General features: G+C 43.5%; 1 protein-coding gene across 1 annotated transcript in view; it reads right to left on the bottom strand.

Moving 5' to 3' along the window:
* AFF3 (AF4/FMR2 family member 3) overlaps nucleotides 1-13773 on the bottom strand; it is a 538134-nt gene that overhangs the window by 26875 nt on the left and 497486 nt on the right. The window contains exons 13-15 of the mRNA XM_036281386.1: nucleotides 11287-11387; nucleotides 8434-8635; nucleotides 5011-5132 (exon numbers count right to left, since the gene is read on the bottom strand). Of these exons, the coding sequence (XP_036137279.1) occupies nucleotides 5011-5132; nucleotides 8434-8635; nucleotides 11287-11387 (425 nt within the window). The remainder of the gene's footprint in view (nucleotides 1-5010; nucleotides 5133-8433; nucleotides 8636-11286; nucleotides 11388-13773) is intronic.

The following is a 13773-nucleotide window of genomic DNA, read 5'->3' as shown; positions in this document are numbered from 1 at the left end:
CGTTGATACACACAGTGACAAAATTATATTAGTTGCAACCCCGGTAGATTAAGAAACGTTTTCTTGTATAAGTAGTTCAAGAAACTGCACAGCAAAGTACAACCACTCAGTTGTTGCTGTTTCAGATTCAGCTTTCTGGTCCATACATTAGAAAATTCTTTGCGTTTTCATTTTACATGTGTGTGTAAATACCATGCCCTTAACATCACCTGCTGGACATGTTTGGTGATTTGGGCACTGCAGTGTCCAGTGTCTCTCAGTGCTTGACCTGCTGTTAGATGATGAGTTCCAAATACAAATTTCCACGTGGTAACTGAATACAATTCTAATCTCCTGATTTTACAAATGGGCCAATCTCCTGTGAACAATTTACACCTCTGAACCCTAATTATAAATGTAGTTGACCAACTGACTGTATTCACATTCCACACCCCCCACCTAGGGGATTAATGATGACAAGAGAAAAACTCTGGGATGTCCGGAATGAAAGTACAGCAGGCAGAGAGTGAGGAGGAAGAGCAATCAAGCAGTTAACAGCTGTGGGCCCACGAACCCCAGACAGCTCCCATTCCTGAACGGATGCTGGAGTCTGAGAATCAACGTCTGCAGTGGACAAAAGATGCTACCGAATCCAGTACGTGCATGAACTTTCATGACTGTTACCCGAAACTGATAAAAAATAGTAACTATTTCTTCCTCATGGCCTGTGCACCTGGTCTTTGCCTCGAACTGTCTCCGCTTCACCTATTCCTGGCCCCCTCTGTAACCAATGTTAATTCATTCAAAACAGCTTACATCTTTCTTTCCCAAAGAACGGGTCAACCCCAGGAAGGCATAGGTGGCCGTCTCCACTGGCCCTGCTGCTGGTGGGTCAGACGGCACAGCCCAGGACCTGTCCTTTTCTGGCTCAATAAATCCTTTCTTTCAGAAAAGCTTCGGTAGACTGTCTCCTTTATCATTATTAAATGTCCATCTTTGCCTCTTGTTATCTTCTTCTTCTTTTTTTTTTAGTAATCCTCATCCAAGAATATTTTTTCATTTATTTATTTTTTAGAGAGAGTGAAAAGGAGGGAGGGGGAGAGAGAGAAAAAGAGAGAGAGAGAGAGAGAGAGAGAGAGAAACACTGATGTGAGGGAGACATCTTGATTGGCTGCCTCTTGCATGACCCTGACTGGGGCTGGGGATCAAACCTGCAACCCAGGTACGTGCCCTTGAAAGGGAATCAAACCTGCAACCCTTCAGGATCCAGCAGCCAATGCTCCAACTGCTGAGCCAAACTGGCCAGGCCTTCTGTTACCTTCTTTATCTTGTAATCTATTTTGTTAGATATAATTATGACTACACCTGTTTTTCTCTGGGTGTCATTTGCTTGGAGAATCATTTCCCACCCTTTTACTTTGGGTCTTATTTGTCCTTGCAGCTGAGACGTATCTCCTGAAGGCAGCACAATGGTTAGGTTTTCTTTTTGATCCAATTCACTACTACTCTGTGCCTTTTTTTTCTTTTTATCCTCACCTGAGGACATTTTTCCATTTTTTGTTCAGGTAGAGTGGGAGGGAGAGAGAGGAAGAGAGAGAGAGAGAAAAACAGTGATGTAAAAGAGACACATCAAGTGGCTGCCACCCGCATGACCAACCAGGGCCGGGGACAAACTGCAACCGAGGTACATGTCCTTAGCGGGAACCAAACCCAGGTCTCTCTGGACCACAGGCCAACACTCTAACCACTGAGCCAAACCGGCCAGGGCTACTCTGTGCCTTTTTAACACAATCCCCATGGCATTTTAAAAAGAAATAGAACAAAAAAATCATTAGATCTGTATGGAACCATGAAAAGACCTCAAATAGCCAAAGCAATCCTGAGAAAAAAGAACAAAGTTGGAGGTATCATACTCCCTGACTTCAAATTATAAAGCAAAGCAATAATAACCAAAACAGCATGGTATTGGCCAAAAAACAGACACACAGACCAATGGAACAGAATTGAGAGCCCATGAATAAACCCACATATATATAGACAAATAATTTTCAACAAAGGAGCCAAAAACTTATAATGGAGAAAATAAAGCCTCTTCAATAAATAGTGCTGAGAAAATTGGAAAGTTACATGCAAAGGAATAGAATTAGACTGCTGTTTGTTACCATCTACAAAAATTAAAATGGATCAAAGAACAAAATACAAGACCTGAAACAATAAAATACATAGAAGAAAATTTATGGACCTTGATCTTAGAGAGGATTTTATGAATCTGACCTCAAAGGCAAGGGAAGATAAAGCAAAAATAAATGAACTAGACTACATCAAACTAAAAAGCTTCTGTACAGCAAAAGAGACGAGCAAAACAAAAAGGCAGTTTGGAAGATATCTGCAAACAACATTTCTGATAAGGGGTCAACATCCAAAACATATAAAAAACTCTTATAACTCAACATCAAGAAAAACAAACAATCTAATTAAAAAATAGGCACTGGACCTGAACAGACAATTCTCCCAAGAAGATATAGATAGCCAACAGGTATATAAAAAGATACTCAACTTCACTAGCTATTGGGGAAAGTCAAATCAAAACCACAATGAGATACCACCTCACGCCTATTAGAATGGTTATTATCAACAAGATCAATAATAACAAGGGTTGGAGAGGTTGTGGAGAAAAAGGAACCTCATTCATTGCTGGTGGGAATGTAGACTGGTGCCGCCACTATAGAAAACAGTATGGAGGCTCCTCAAAAAATTAAGATTAGAGTTACCATATGACTCAACAATCACTCTTCTGGGTATTTACCTGAAAAATTTGAAAGCGTTTGTTCGTAAAGATATATTTACTCCTATGTTCATTGCACTGTTATTCACAGTGGCCAAGACATGGAAACAACCAAGTGTCCTTCAACAGAGGACTGGATAAAGAAACTGTGGTACATATACCCAGTGGAATACTGCTCAGCCGTAAGAAGAGATGAAATACTGCCATCTGCAACAACATGGATGGACCTTAAGAATATCATGTTAAACAAAATAAGAGAAAAAGTCAATAACCATATGATTTCACTCAATGTGGGATATAAAACTGAAAGCAACAAATGAATAAAAACTCATAGACACAGACAACAGTATGGTGGTCACCAGAGGGGAAGGGTCTGGGGGGCAGGTAGAAGAGGGTAAAGGAGGTCAAATATATGGTGACTTGACTTCGGGTGGTGAACACAAAATGCAACATACAGATGATCTATTGTAGAAATGTATACTTGAAACCTGTATGATTTCATTAACCAATGTCACCCAAATAAATTTAATAAAATTAAAAAGAAGGAAAGCTTTGGGCCATGAAAGTTTTTTGTTTAGCAATGACTACCTCCCTGGCTACTTAGGGCAGTAGAGAAGGTGAAGAGATGGGGGGGGGGGGGCAGGAGGAGAGCATGCATGGGGTTGAGAGCAGCTACCGCAGCTGTGGGAAGAGTACACAAGTACTCCTGGGCCACTCTTTTTTTTTTTTTTAAATCCTCATCCAAGGACATGCTGAGAGAAAGAAAGAAACATTGATGTGAGAGAGAAACATCAATTGGTTGCCTTCACACACACCCCAACTGGGGATCAAACCCAAAACCTAGGTGTACCCTGATAAAAAATCAAACCACTAAAATTTTTGGTGACTGGGGATTGAACCTGCAACCCCAGTGTATGCCCTGGCTGGGAATCAAATCGGCAACCCTCCGGTGCAAAGGATGACGCTCTACCAACTGAGCCACTATAGCAGGGCGTCCTGGGCCACCCTTAACCTTTCAATCTTGGAACATGTTCAGTAAATGAAACTAACAAAAACAATGTGGATTTGGCTTTCTACCCCCAAATTCTGTGCCCAAATTAGCTTACTGAAACTCAGGTAATCCTGAGGACCACAACTTGTATTCCCATTTCTCAGCGAGGTCTACAGAGCAGATAACAGACCCTGTCTGTACTCAGGTGAAATGAGGGCTGGGGAACGGAGGGGAGGGCGGGGCTGGAACAGTCATCATGTCTGCACAGTGCTTTCGACTCTCCAGATGAGTGTCCTTTGGAGAGGATCCTAGGAGGAGCCCCCGAAGACAGATGTCATGACTACCAGTTTAATGATAAGGAAACTGGGACTTGGAGACATTTAGCATCCTTTAATGTCCTGCCTTTGGGTGAGGCTTGTGATTTAGGGAGTCCCCTGGGCTGGACTACAAGCAATCTGGTCCGAGGGCAGGATCTCACGATCACATGCTGCTCAGCCCAGGGTTTAACGCGGAGCCTCACACAGAGATGCCTGGTTGCCCGGTGAATGCTGACGTTGAAAACGAGAGTCTAGCCAAACTCTTGGAACTGTCTCTTCTGCCTTCCAGGCTTGTCCTTGACATGTATTTTTTTTCCCTAAGAGCCTAAATAATTTTCAGTATCATTTTCATCATTTCTCATTTGTCACTTTCAGCACCTCAAGAGCATTCCAGGATGTTATTTTTATTCATCGGCTTCTCTTGTTTCTCCTCCTTTTAAATTGATGCCAGGGGTGGAAGTAATCCTTGGGTTTGAGTACTAGGACTGGGTGAAGGATGACAGGAGATTTCTTCCTGGATAAGAACTCTTTATACTGTTATAAAGAACATAGCATCTTAGAGGAAAAGAACTTCCAGGAGTGAATCACTATTATTCTTTGCTTGTTATAATTTACCAAAACAAAAATGCTTCTCTTTCTGGTAGCATACAACTGCCAACAGTCCCAAATACAGGCCTTTAGAAAGGCTTGTTAATGCCATTTGCTTTACTTACAGACATCCTGGTTGCAACCCCATAAGCACTGGTCATTCAAGCTCTTCTGAAGTCCCACCAGGCCCCAGGGATCCATTCAAAGCTAAGCTGCAATTCCCTTTGAGACACTTAACCAACCAAGTCGCACGAGAAATGGCCACACTGTCATTCAGAGGCATATGACCCCCCCACCTGTGGGGTTTCCCTCCCACACAGCCCCCCACCATATCAACAGCCCACACTTACATATCGTCGAAGATGAGCTTCTGTCTCTTGCAGTCCCGGTGGCCGCTGGAGCCTGGGGACCACGGCTCTGTCTGTGGCCGTGACTTGTGGAGGACGTTCTCCGAATTGTGGTGAGCTGCTTTCTAAACGACAAACAACACACCAGGTTTTGAGAAATGGGTCACTGGGCTGAAAGAGCAACATGTTAAACAGAATATCTTGTGTTTTGTACTCTATGTTAGGATTGATGGTGTTTTCTGTTTAAAGAAAAAGAAATACTAGTTCCCAAAAGGGGGCTTTCATATACAGGGTGGGGCAAAAGTAGCTCTACAGTTTTTCATATGGAAAAAGACATGCAGGTTATGATTATAAGAATCAATTCTGTGTTTTGTGTACCCACAACTGTAAACCTACTTTTGCCCACCCCTGTAGGCTGTGCAATGTCATCCTCACAAGAGCAACAGAGAAGTCTTGGTGTGGCCACTCTCTCAGATCTATAAACCGCGGTTTGTTGAGGTTAAGCAACATGCCCAAGCTCAAACATCCCAGGGTTTAGCACTTTTTCCAGTTGGTAGACCAGTGGCTCTCCAAGCGGCCTCTCCATGAAATCATTCAGGGGCTTGTGAACACAGACCGCCGGGCCCCACCTCCAGTCTCCAATTCACTTGGTCTGGGGCAGAGCCCGAGAACATGCATGTCTAAGAAGCCCAGGTGAAGCTGATCCAGGGACCAAGCTTGCAGAACAACAATGCACAATCCCTCATGAAAGAGAAGTTGTTCAGATGCCAAATTGACTGGTTCTCATTCTCTGTCAAGATTAGAAAAAGCCAGAGGGAATTACTAGAAATTATTTAAAATATGTTTTAAAAAGGAACACTATTGATCTGTGGAAACATTTAAAAATTATAACTCTTGGGGATACAAATATTTATACAGCATCCCTTGTGTGTGCAACACACGGATCAGAAAACCACGGTCTTGGGTTATGAAATTCAAATCAATTCTTCTGAAGTAATTAAAATGGAGTGCATACAAGTGCTTCTTTCAATATGGACTGATTTTATGTGCAGAAAAAGCCTCCTTGTTAGAAGAGCCTCTGCGTGTTTCCTTCTTGCAGGCACGGTGGTTCTTTGGATGTGTGGCCCCTGTCTGAACTGCTCTCCCAGCTAGCCGGGCGGCTTCACACAGGCATGGACTGAATCTGTTAGATCATCGCTGCATGTCTGCTGCTGGCGCAGCGCCTGGCCCGCAGTACAATGACCATCTGCTCCGTGAAAGAATGACTAAATAAAGTCTCTAATTTTTCTTTTTACAATTTTCTGTACACCATACATTTTTTGCTTGTGGCATAAGGATCTAGAGGCAAAGAAGAGTTTTTATTTTACTTTTTTTTTTTTAAATACATTTTTTTGTTAATCCTTACCTGAGGATATTTTTCCATTGATTTTTATTTTTCAGATAGAGTGGGAGGGAGGAAGGAAGAGAGAGAGAAACATCAATATGAGAGAGACACATCAATTGGTTGCCTCTCTCAGGAGCCTGACCAGGACCAGGGATCAAACCTGCAACCCAGGAATTGAACCTGAGACTCTTTGATGTGCATGCCAATGCTCTAACCACTGAGCCATGCTGGAAAGGGCAGTTTTTGTTTTTTTTTAATCCTCACCCGAGGATATTTTTCCATTTTTATTCAGATACAGTGGGAGAGAGACAGAGAGAAACAGTGATGTGAGAGGGACACATCAACTGGTTGCCTCCCGCATGACCTGACAAGGGCTGGGGATGTACCGCAACTGAGGTACGTGCCCTTGACTGGAATCAAACCCGCGACTCATTGGTCTGCGGATTGATGCTCTAACCACTAAGCCAAAACGACCAAGGCTGTTTTTAAATTTGAATTGGTACCTTTTTTTTTTTTTTTATCATCCTCACCCGAGGACATTTTTCCATTTTTTGTTCAGGTAGAGTGGGAGGGAGAGAGAGGAACAGAGAGAGAGAGAGATACATCAATGTGAAAGGGACACATCGAATGGTTGCCACCCGCACAACCAACCAGGGCTGGGGACAAACTGCAACTGATGTACGTGCCCTTAGCGGGAACTGAACCCGGGTCTCTCCGGACCGCAGGCCGATGCTCTAACCACTGAGCCAAACCGGCCAGGGCTGAATTGGTACCTTTTTATTTCACATTTTTCTAATATGGTTTCCTTAGATTCTTGCAGCTTAGAATTAAAGATAATTGTACTCAAATAAGGTTGCAGTAGGGGTTAATTTCCTGATAATACAACAAGATTTAGGCTCTTGCAAGACCTACCAACTTTTTAATCTTTTTATTTTTTAAATCCTCACCAAAGAATATTTTTCCATTTATCTTAAGATGAAGTGAGAGAGAGAGAAAGAGAGAGAGAGGAGAGAGAGAGACACATCGACTGGTTGCCTCACACAACCCAACCGGGGCTGGGGACCAAACTGCAACTGAGGTACGTGCCCTTGACTGGAATGGAACCTTAGACTCTTTGGTCTGCGGGCTGATGCTCCAACTGCTGAGTCAAACAGGCCAGGACTTTAATCTTATTAAATCATGGGATAATGCATTAAGGGGATCAAACCTGCAACCTGGTTATGTGCTCTGACTGGGAATTGAACCTGCAACTTTTGGTGTACAGGATGACCCTCCAGGGAACTGAATCCCCCCGCCAGGGTGCCCACTGGTTTTGACAGGCACAGTGACCTGAGGGAACGCAGTGGGGAGATTTGGAATGAATCATGTGCGCAGAGGTTGCCTGGGCCAGAGCATAGCTGGCAGACAGAGGTCAGTAACGAGCACAGGTGTCCACAGGTGTTGGGGTCTTTAGATAACATCACCTCATTTAAGTCTTATGACACTGTTTTGCAAATAAAACAGGCTTAGAGAGATGTATCAAGTGACCCAAGGTCATGTGCTCACTAAATATGAGGCTAAGTAGACTCTGGACCCCAACCCCAGCCCCCCCCCAGGGGAGTGTAGGGTGCAGGAATCACCTCTGAGGAGGTCACTGCCAAAGGGGTGGTGGCAGGGGTCCCACATTGTGGCTGCTGGCCACTCAGGTTAGAGTGAGAACCCCAACATTTTGGCCTGGGATTTCCATTCCAGGTTTAGCTCTGTCCTGGGGCAAGGAAAAGGTGGGTTGGTCCCAAACTCCCCATTTACTTTGTTCCACGACAGTGTACTGGGGCCAGTTCTTTCAGAATGGGAAAGGGAATCCTACAAAGAGGCTTGCTGAGCAGGGCTCCTCCTGGGAGAGGCAGGGGGCGCTCCCGTGCCAGGCCTCCCCAGAGCAGCCAGGGACCTTTCCCCCAACCTCAAGCATGTGTTCAGACTGCGCTGGGCTAGAGACAGGTAGAGTGCAGAGGTGTGCTCAGCTTCATTGTCATTTTAACAGGACAGGAAGACCATCAACGTACCGTGAGGTCTGCGGCATGAGCCTGCAGCTGGTTCTCGGACTTCAGCTTTTTGTTGGCGGTGGTGGAAGGAAACAAGCCACTGCCGTTGGACCTGCTGGCAGACGTCAAGTCCTCACTGGAGTATTTGTGTTTAGAGGCGTCGGAGAGGGGTGAGATGGGCGACCGGAGCATTTTTTCATTTTTATTTATGGGTATTGCCAAGCTGAAAAAGAAAATCACAGTAATGGAATGTCACAAGCCAGCACAGGGAGAGGTAAATGTTTTATATATGGCCCAAACCTCCTATTTAAAACCTGCTGGTAGGAAGACGTTTATGGGGAATTATTAGACCAGGAAACAATTTTATGGCATTAGGACCATAACAAACAATAAGCAAATTTCACTCATTGTTTCTTTACTTGTCCTACAGGATGAAGAGTAATTCTAGAGTTAAATAACTAAGAACAATAAGGCTTTCATTTTCCAAGTTTTTCTTCCAAGGATCTGAAAATACACAACATCTTCCTGTTTTCCTAATAAGTGTTAAGCAGCAAGTAATGGAGAGTGAATCGAATGACATATGTGTTCCTCACTTCTGAAGGGACTTCTGCTAACACCTGGGTTTATACTAATTATGACATGGAGAATAACAGATCACAGAATAACCTGAAAAGCAAGAAGCACCTTTCAATTAGGCTTCCCAGCTAATCAGAACGAACACAGAGTAGAAAACTCATCAGAAGTGACATTGTCTGATTCCTAGGCTCTTTATTTTACTTTCAAAAGTACTGTCTATAATTCTCCCACCTAAAATTAACCATCAGAGGAGGGAGTCATTTATACTTGAGCTATTGATCGGACTCTCTCCATTATTTACCTTTGGAAAAAAAACTGGGAAAAGACACATTAGCTTGAATGAAACTCAATCTTTGCTAATTTGGGATACTCATAGAAGTCACCTGGTAGAGTCAGTTAAAAAAAAAAAGGTAAATCCATTTAATAAAGATTTAGTCATTATTCCTGCAGTTATGACTTTTTAATTGTATGTGTTGGCTATCACTGCAAACAGCCCTTAAAGTCACTTCAAAAAGCAATTTCCTTAGTTGGCGGTGACAGTGTAGAAATCACAAACACAGGCCTCAAATGATAAAGCCAAGGTTCTGTAGATTATGCAAATAGACATGTTCAGGGATATAATTTGCAGTGGTCCATTTCTGGTTCAAAAAGCGCTGGCTGCTTAACAGCCCAGCAGTGAGAAGATGCGGCTGGAAAACTGCCTTGAGCCATCAAGGGGCTCAGTGAGTGACGACGCAGACACTGGTGGTGAAGGTGGATGTAAACAGTCTGAACATAATTGTTTATTAACATGTGAGTGAAAAAGTCCTATTTCGAAGTCTCTAGTATTTTACATATATAAGATTTTAAATGTTCATGGAAAGCTAGATTATTATATAAAATGCTGTCATGGACATATGATGATTTCTTCTTCATCATTTTCTGTTCATAGAGTCAAGATGACCAAAGAACCTCTCTTTGGATGTCTTTTTTGGGATGGGTGACCACTTTATATATGGGTTGTCTTATCACATGGGTATAACTTGACAGTGGTCATCGCAGATCTGGAAGGACACAGAAAGCACTCAAGGCACTTCCTGCGCATTGTGTCGTTGCTGACGTAAACCGCCAGGGGGGCAGGCTCCGCCAGGCAAAGGAGTGACTGCAAGAGCTCATGTCCTGGGCTCCATAAACTTGGATGGGAAAAAGGGGACATCCTCATTTTCATTACCCTCTCACTGAAACCGAGCATACTGAATACTGTTTATAATCATCACGGCTTAGAAATCATGGCAGTTACAGATCTGCTATAAAGGTGACTGAATGCCAATGCACAAGGAAGCATACATATAACTATGTCGCACATGTGAAAGACTATTTGGAATCACATTTTCCCCATATTTTGGGACACCGTCCACTGGGTCAGACTTTGTGGATGAGGCCAGCTTGCATGTGCAGCTGTCCCTCCTGCACAGACCTTCAGGAGCCCTTGTCTGCTCCCCAAGGTGGTGCCACATCGCGGCCTGGCTCACGTGCCTGGCTCTCCCATTTCCTCTCCGACTTTTACTGCCGCTCTCCATCTCTTCCTAACCTTTCAGTTTACATTTTTATGTGTTGTGCGGAAGCATTAATCTCCCCTTAAAAATTCTATGTACACAGTCAGGGAGAGCGAGGAGCATCTCAGCTGAGGAAAAGTGGTTTCCGACCTGTGGTATTTGGAAATGGAAAAAGCTTCTGTGACTGATGAGAAGCTACTTGCTTATGATAAATATCTGGGACCTTGCCTTGCTAGAAAGACATTTGTCACAGAGGGGAGTGAGTGCATTGTGGGTCTGTCTAGAACTCCTGCAGAGGAGTCACTAGGTGGCCATTTGACCTTGGAGACACAGACCCTGCCCCACACCAGCATTTCAGTCTGTATCTAAGAGCCTTAGGCGCATTACATGGAGATTCTGCTCCAAGTTATGTTTCTCCATCCGTGTAATACGTTAGTGTTCTATGGGTCTAGCAGCTATTAAAATACTGGTTTAAAATTTCAGTTATTAAGTTTTCAGAGGTAAGGGTTTGTCTTTCGGAGTGCACACTGTGTGGAACTAGTAACTGGGCTTTTGTTACAAGGAAGCACTTACACACCCCCGGCGCTGTGACAGCAGGCACATGTCCAGGCACGGTTCTGAGCCCCGGGTCAAGCCAAGGAGAGCAGGTCTGGAGACCCAGACCAGAACGGTCATTAAAAAATCACTCTCCCCCAATGTGGCACATGACCCTCAGACCTAAGACCCCTCCAGCTCGCCTCCGCCATCGAGGGAACACACGTACCTGTTTGTGTTGCAATGATTCGCAGATGCGGCCAGTCGTGAGGAGCCCTCCTTCTCCCCCTGGGCCTTCTTGGTCTCCCTGTAGTCGTCTTCATTGTCACACTGCAAATAAGCAAAACCAATCAGCTTCGGCTTTTAGGGGACAGTCATGAGCTCCCATCACCAACTCCCACAGAGCAAGGCCTGCCGGGAGACCAGCTCGCTGGGCCGAGCAGCAATGTGTTCGCAGCACCATGGCTTTTAGGGATTTCAAGCAAAGGCTGTACCTCTTGGTGCCTTAATTCTAGTTAACAATGACTATCCCATGACATCTTAGAATCCCTGAAGTTCTATAAAACAGTACTTGGATTAAATTCTTTTTTCCGTGATTGTGTTTAGACGTGTATCAGGGTGCGATGCAACTGCACTCTACGAAGCTGCTCGCTCTTGAGACACATCGAGCAGGGACACAGCAGTGGCATTCTCAGGGCTCTTGGCAGCGTTAACAGAAGACAAGGCCGCACCAAGGAGAGAAACACTTTGACCTTCTCCTCTAGCCTGGACGGTCTCATGGCCTCTCAGGGCTCGCAGGGAAATGGTGCCCCAAGGGTCTCCAGTGCTCTGCTCCAGGGCTTCAGCAGTGTAGACTCTGCACCTCTGGTAGCCGTCTGAAGTGCCCCATTTTCTGCACCCAGTATTGGGGTCTCAACACCCCAAAGGCTGAGTAAAGAGCACTAAGAAAATGTTTTTTCACTTCTCTGTGTCTATGTTTAATGATGATTCATCATATTTTATGAGTTGGGTGTCAGGCTTGGCACAAATGAGTTTCATAAGTTAAAATTTAAAAAGGCTACAAATAATAAAATTATTTAAATACAGAACATTATGCCCGGCCAGTGTGACTCAGCGGATTGAGCGCCGTCCCATGGACTGAGAGACCTGGTTCAATTACCGGTCATGGTACATGATCAGGTTGTGGGCTCGATCGCCAGTAGGGGGCGTGCAGGAGGCATCTGATCGATGTTTCTCTTTCACATCGATGTTTCTCTCTCTCCCTTCCTCTCTAAAAAAATAAATAAAAATATATTCAAATAAATAAACACAGAACATTATAGAATTTATATATATGTCTTTCTGACATCTCTTTCTCTATATCTATGTATACCTATACAGCTACCCGTATTTCTAGTCTATGTTTATCAATTTCTATCTCTGTATATTTCTTAAATATCTATGTATTTCTCTTACACACACACATCTCTCTCTAAATATATATACAGTCTTTCCATTAGCCTATCCATGTATCCATCAATCCCTCGGTGGTCAACTGACTGATTCATTCATCAATCAATTAACCACCTGGGGACTGATGGATAAATCAATCCAAAAGTAATGAGGAGGGGAGAGTACCTAGAGGAAAACAAGAAGAAAGAGGGCTAGGGAAGTAGTGAGCGAACCCATATTACTGAATTACACTGTTTGAAGTTGACAATGCCCTTGCAAAGGTGTCACCATTTCAGAAATGGAGGAAATGAAATAAAAAGAAGGTAAGGTCACCAGATTAAGGTCACCCAGGAGGCCAGGAAGGACTATATAATTTGCTGGTTCAGCACAAAATGAAAATGTTGGGCCCCCTGTTCAAAAAGCAGGAAAGGATCCTTGTCGTGGAGATCATCTTTTTGTATTTGACACCAAAAGTAAAAGTAAACAAGTGGGGCGACATCAAACTAAACAGCTTCTGCACAGCCAAGGAAACCACCAACAAAATGAAAAAGTAGCCTACTGAATGGGAGAAAATATTTGCAAACCATATGTCTGATAAAAAGCTAATAGATAAAATATATAAAGAACTCACAGAACTCTATAGCAACACACACACACACACTACTAAAGCAAACAATCTGGTTGAAAAATGGGCAGAGGACCTGAATAGACATTTCTCCAGAGAAGACATACAGACGGCCAACAGGTACATGAAAATATGCTCAACACCACTAATGATCAGGGAAATGCAAATCAAAACTCAATTAGATAATCACCTCACACCTGTTATAATGGCCATTACCAAAAAGACAAGAAATAACAAGTGTTGGCAAGAATGTGGAGAAAAGGGAATCCTTGTGCACTGTTGGTAGAAATGTAAACTGGTGCAGCCACTATGAAAAACACTATGGAGGTTCCTCAAAAAATTAAAAATAGAACTACCATATAACCCAGCAATTGCACTTCTGGGTATTCATCTGAAGAAAATAAAAACACGAACTCAAAAAGATAGATGCATCCCATGTTCACTGCAGGATTGTTTACAATAGGCAAGATACAGGAACAACCTACATATCCATCAATGGATGAATGGGTAAAGGAACTTATATGTATACTATATATAATATATATATTCACACACCTATATACACATACAAACAATGGAATATTATTCAGCCATAAAAAAGAATAAAACCTACCCCTGGCCAGTTTGGCTCTGCAGTTGGAGCGTTGGCCGGAGGACCGA

The sequence above is a fragment of the Molossus molossus genome, unplaced genomic scaffold (genome assembly GCF_014108415.1).
Source record: "Molossus molossus isolate mMolMol1 unplaced genomic scaffold, mMolMol1.p scaffold_m16_p_34, whole genome shotgun sequence".
NCBI classification, from domain to species: Eukaryota; Metazoa; Chordata; class Mammalia; order Chiroptera; family Molossidae; genus Molossus; species Molossus molossus.
This window is presented reverse-complemented; position numbering and strand designations above follow the sequence as displayed.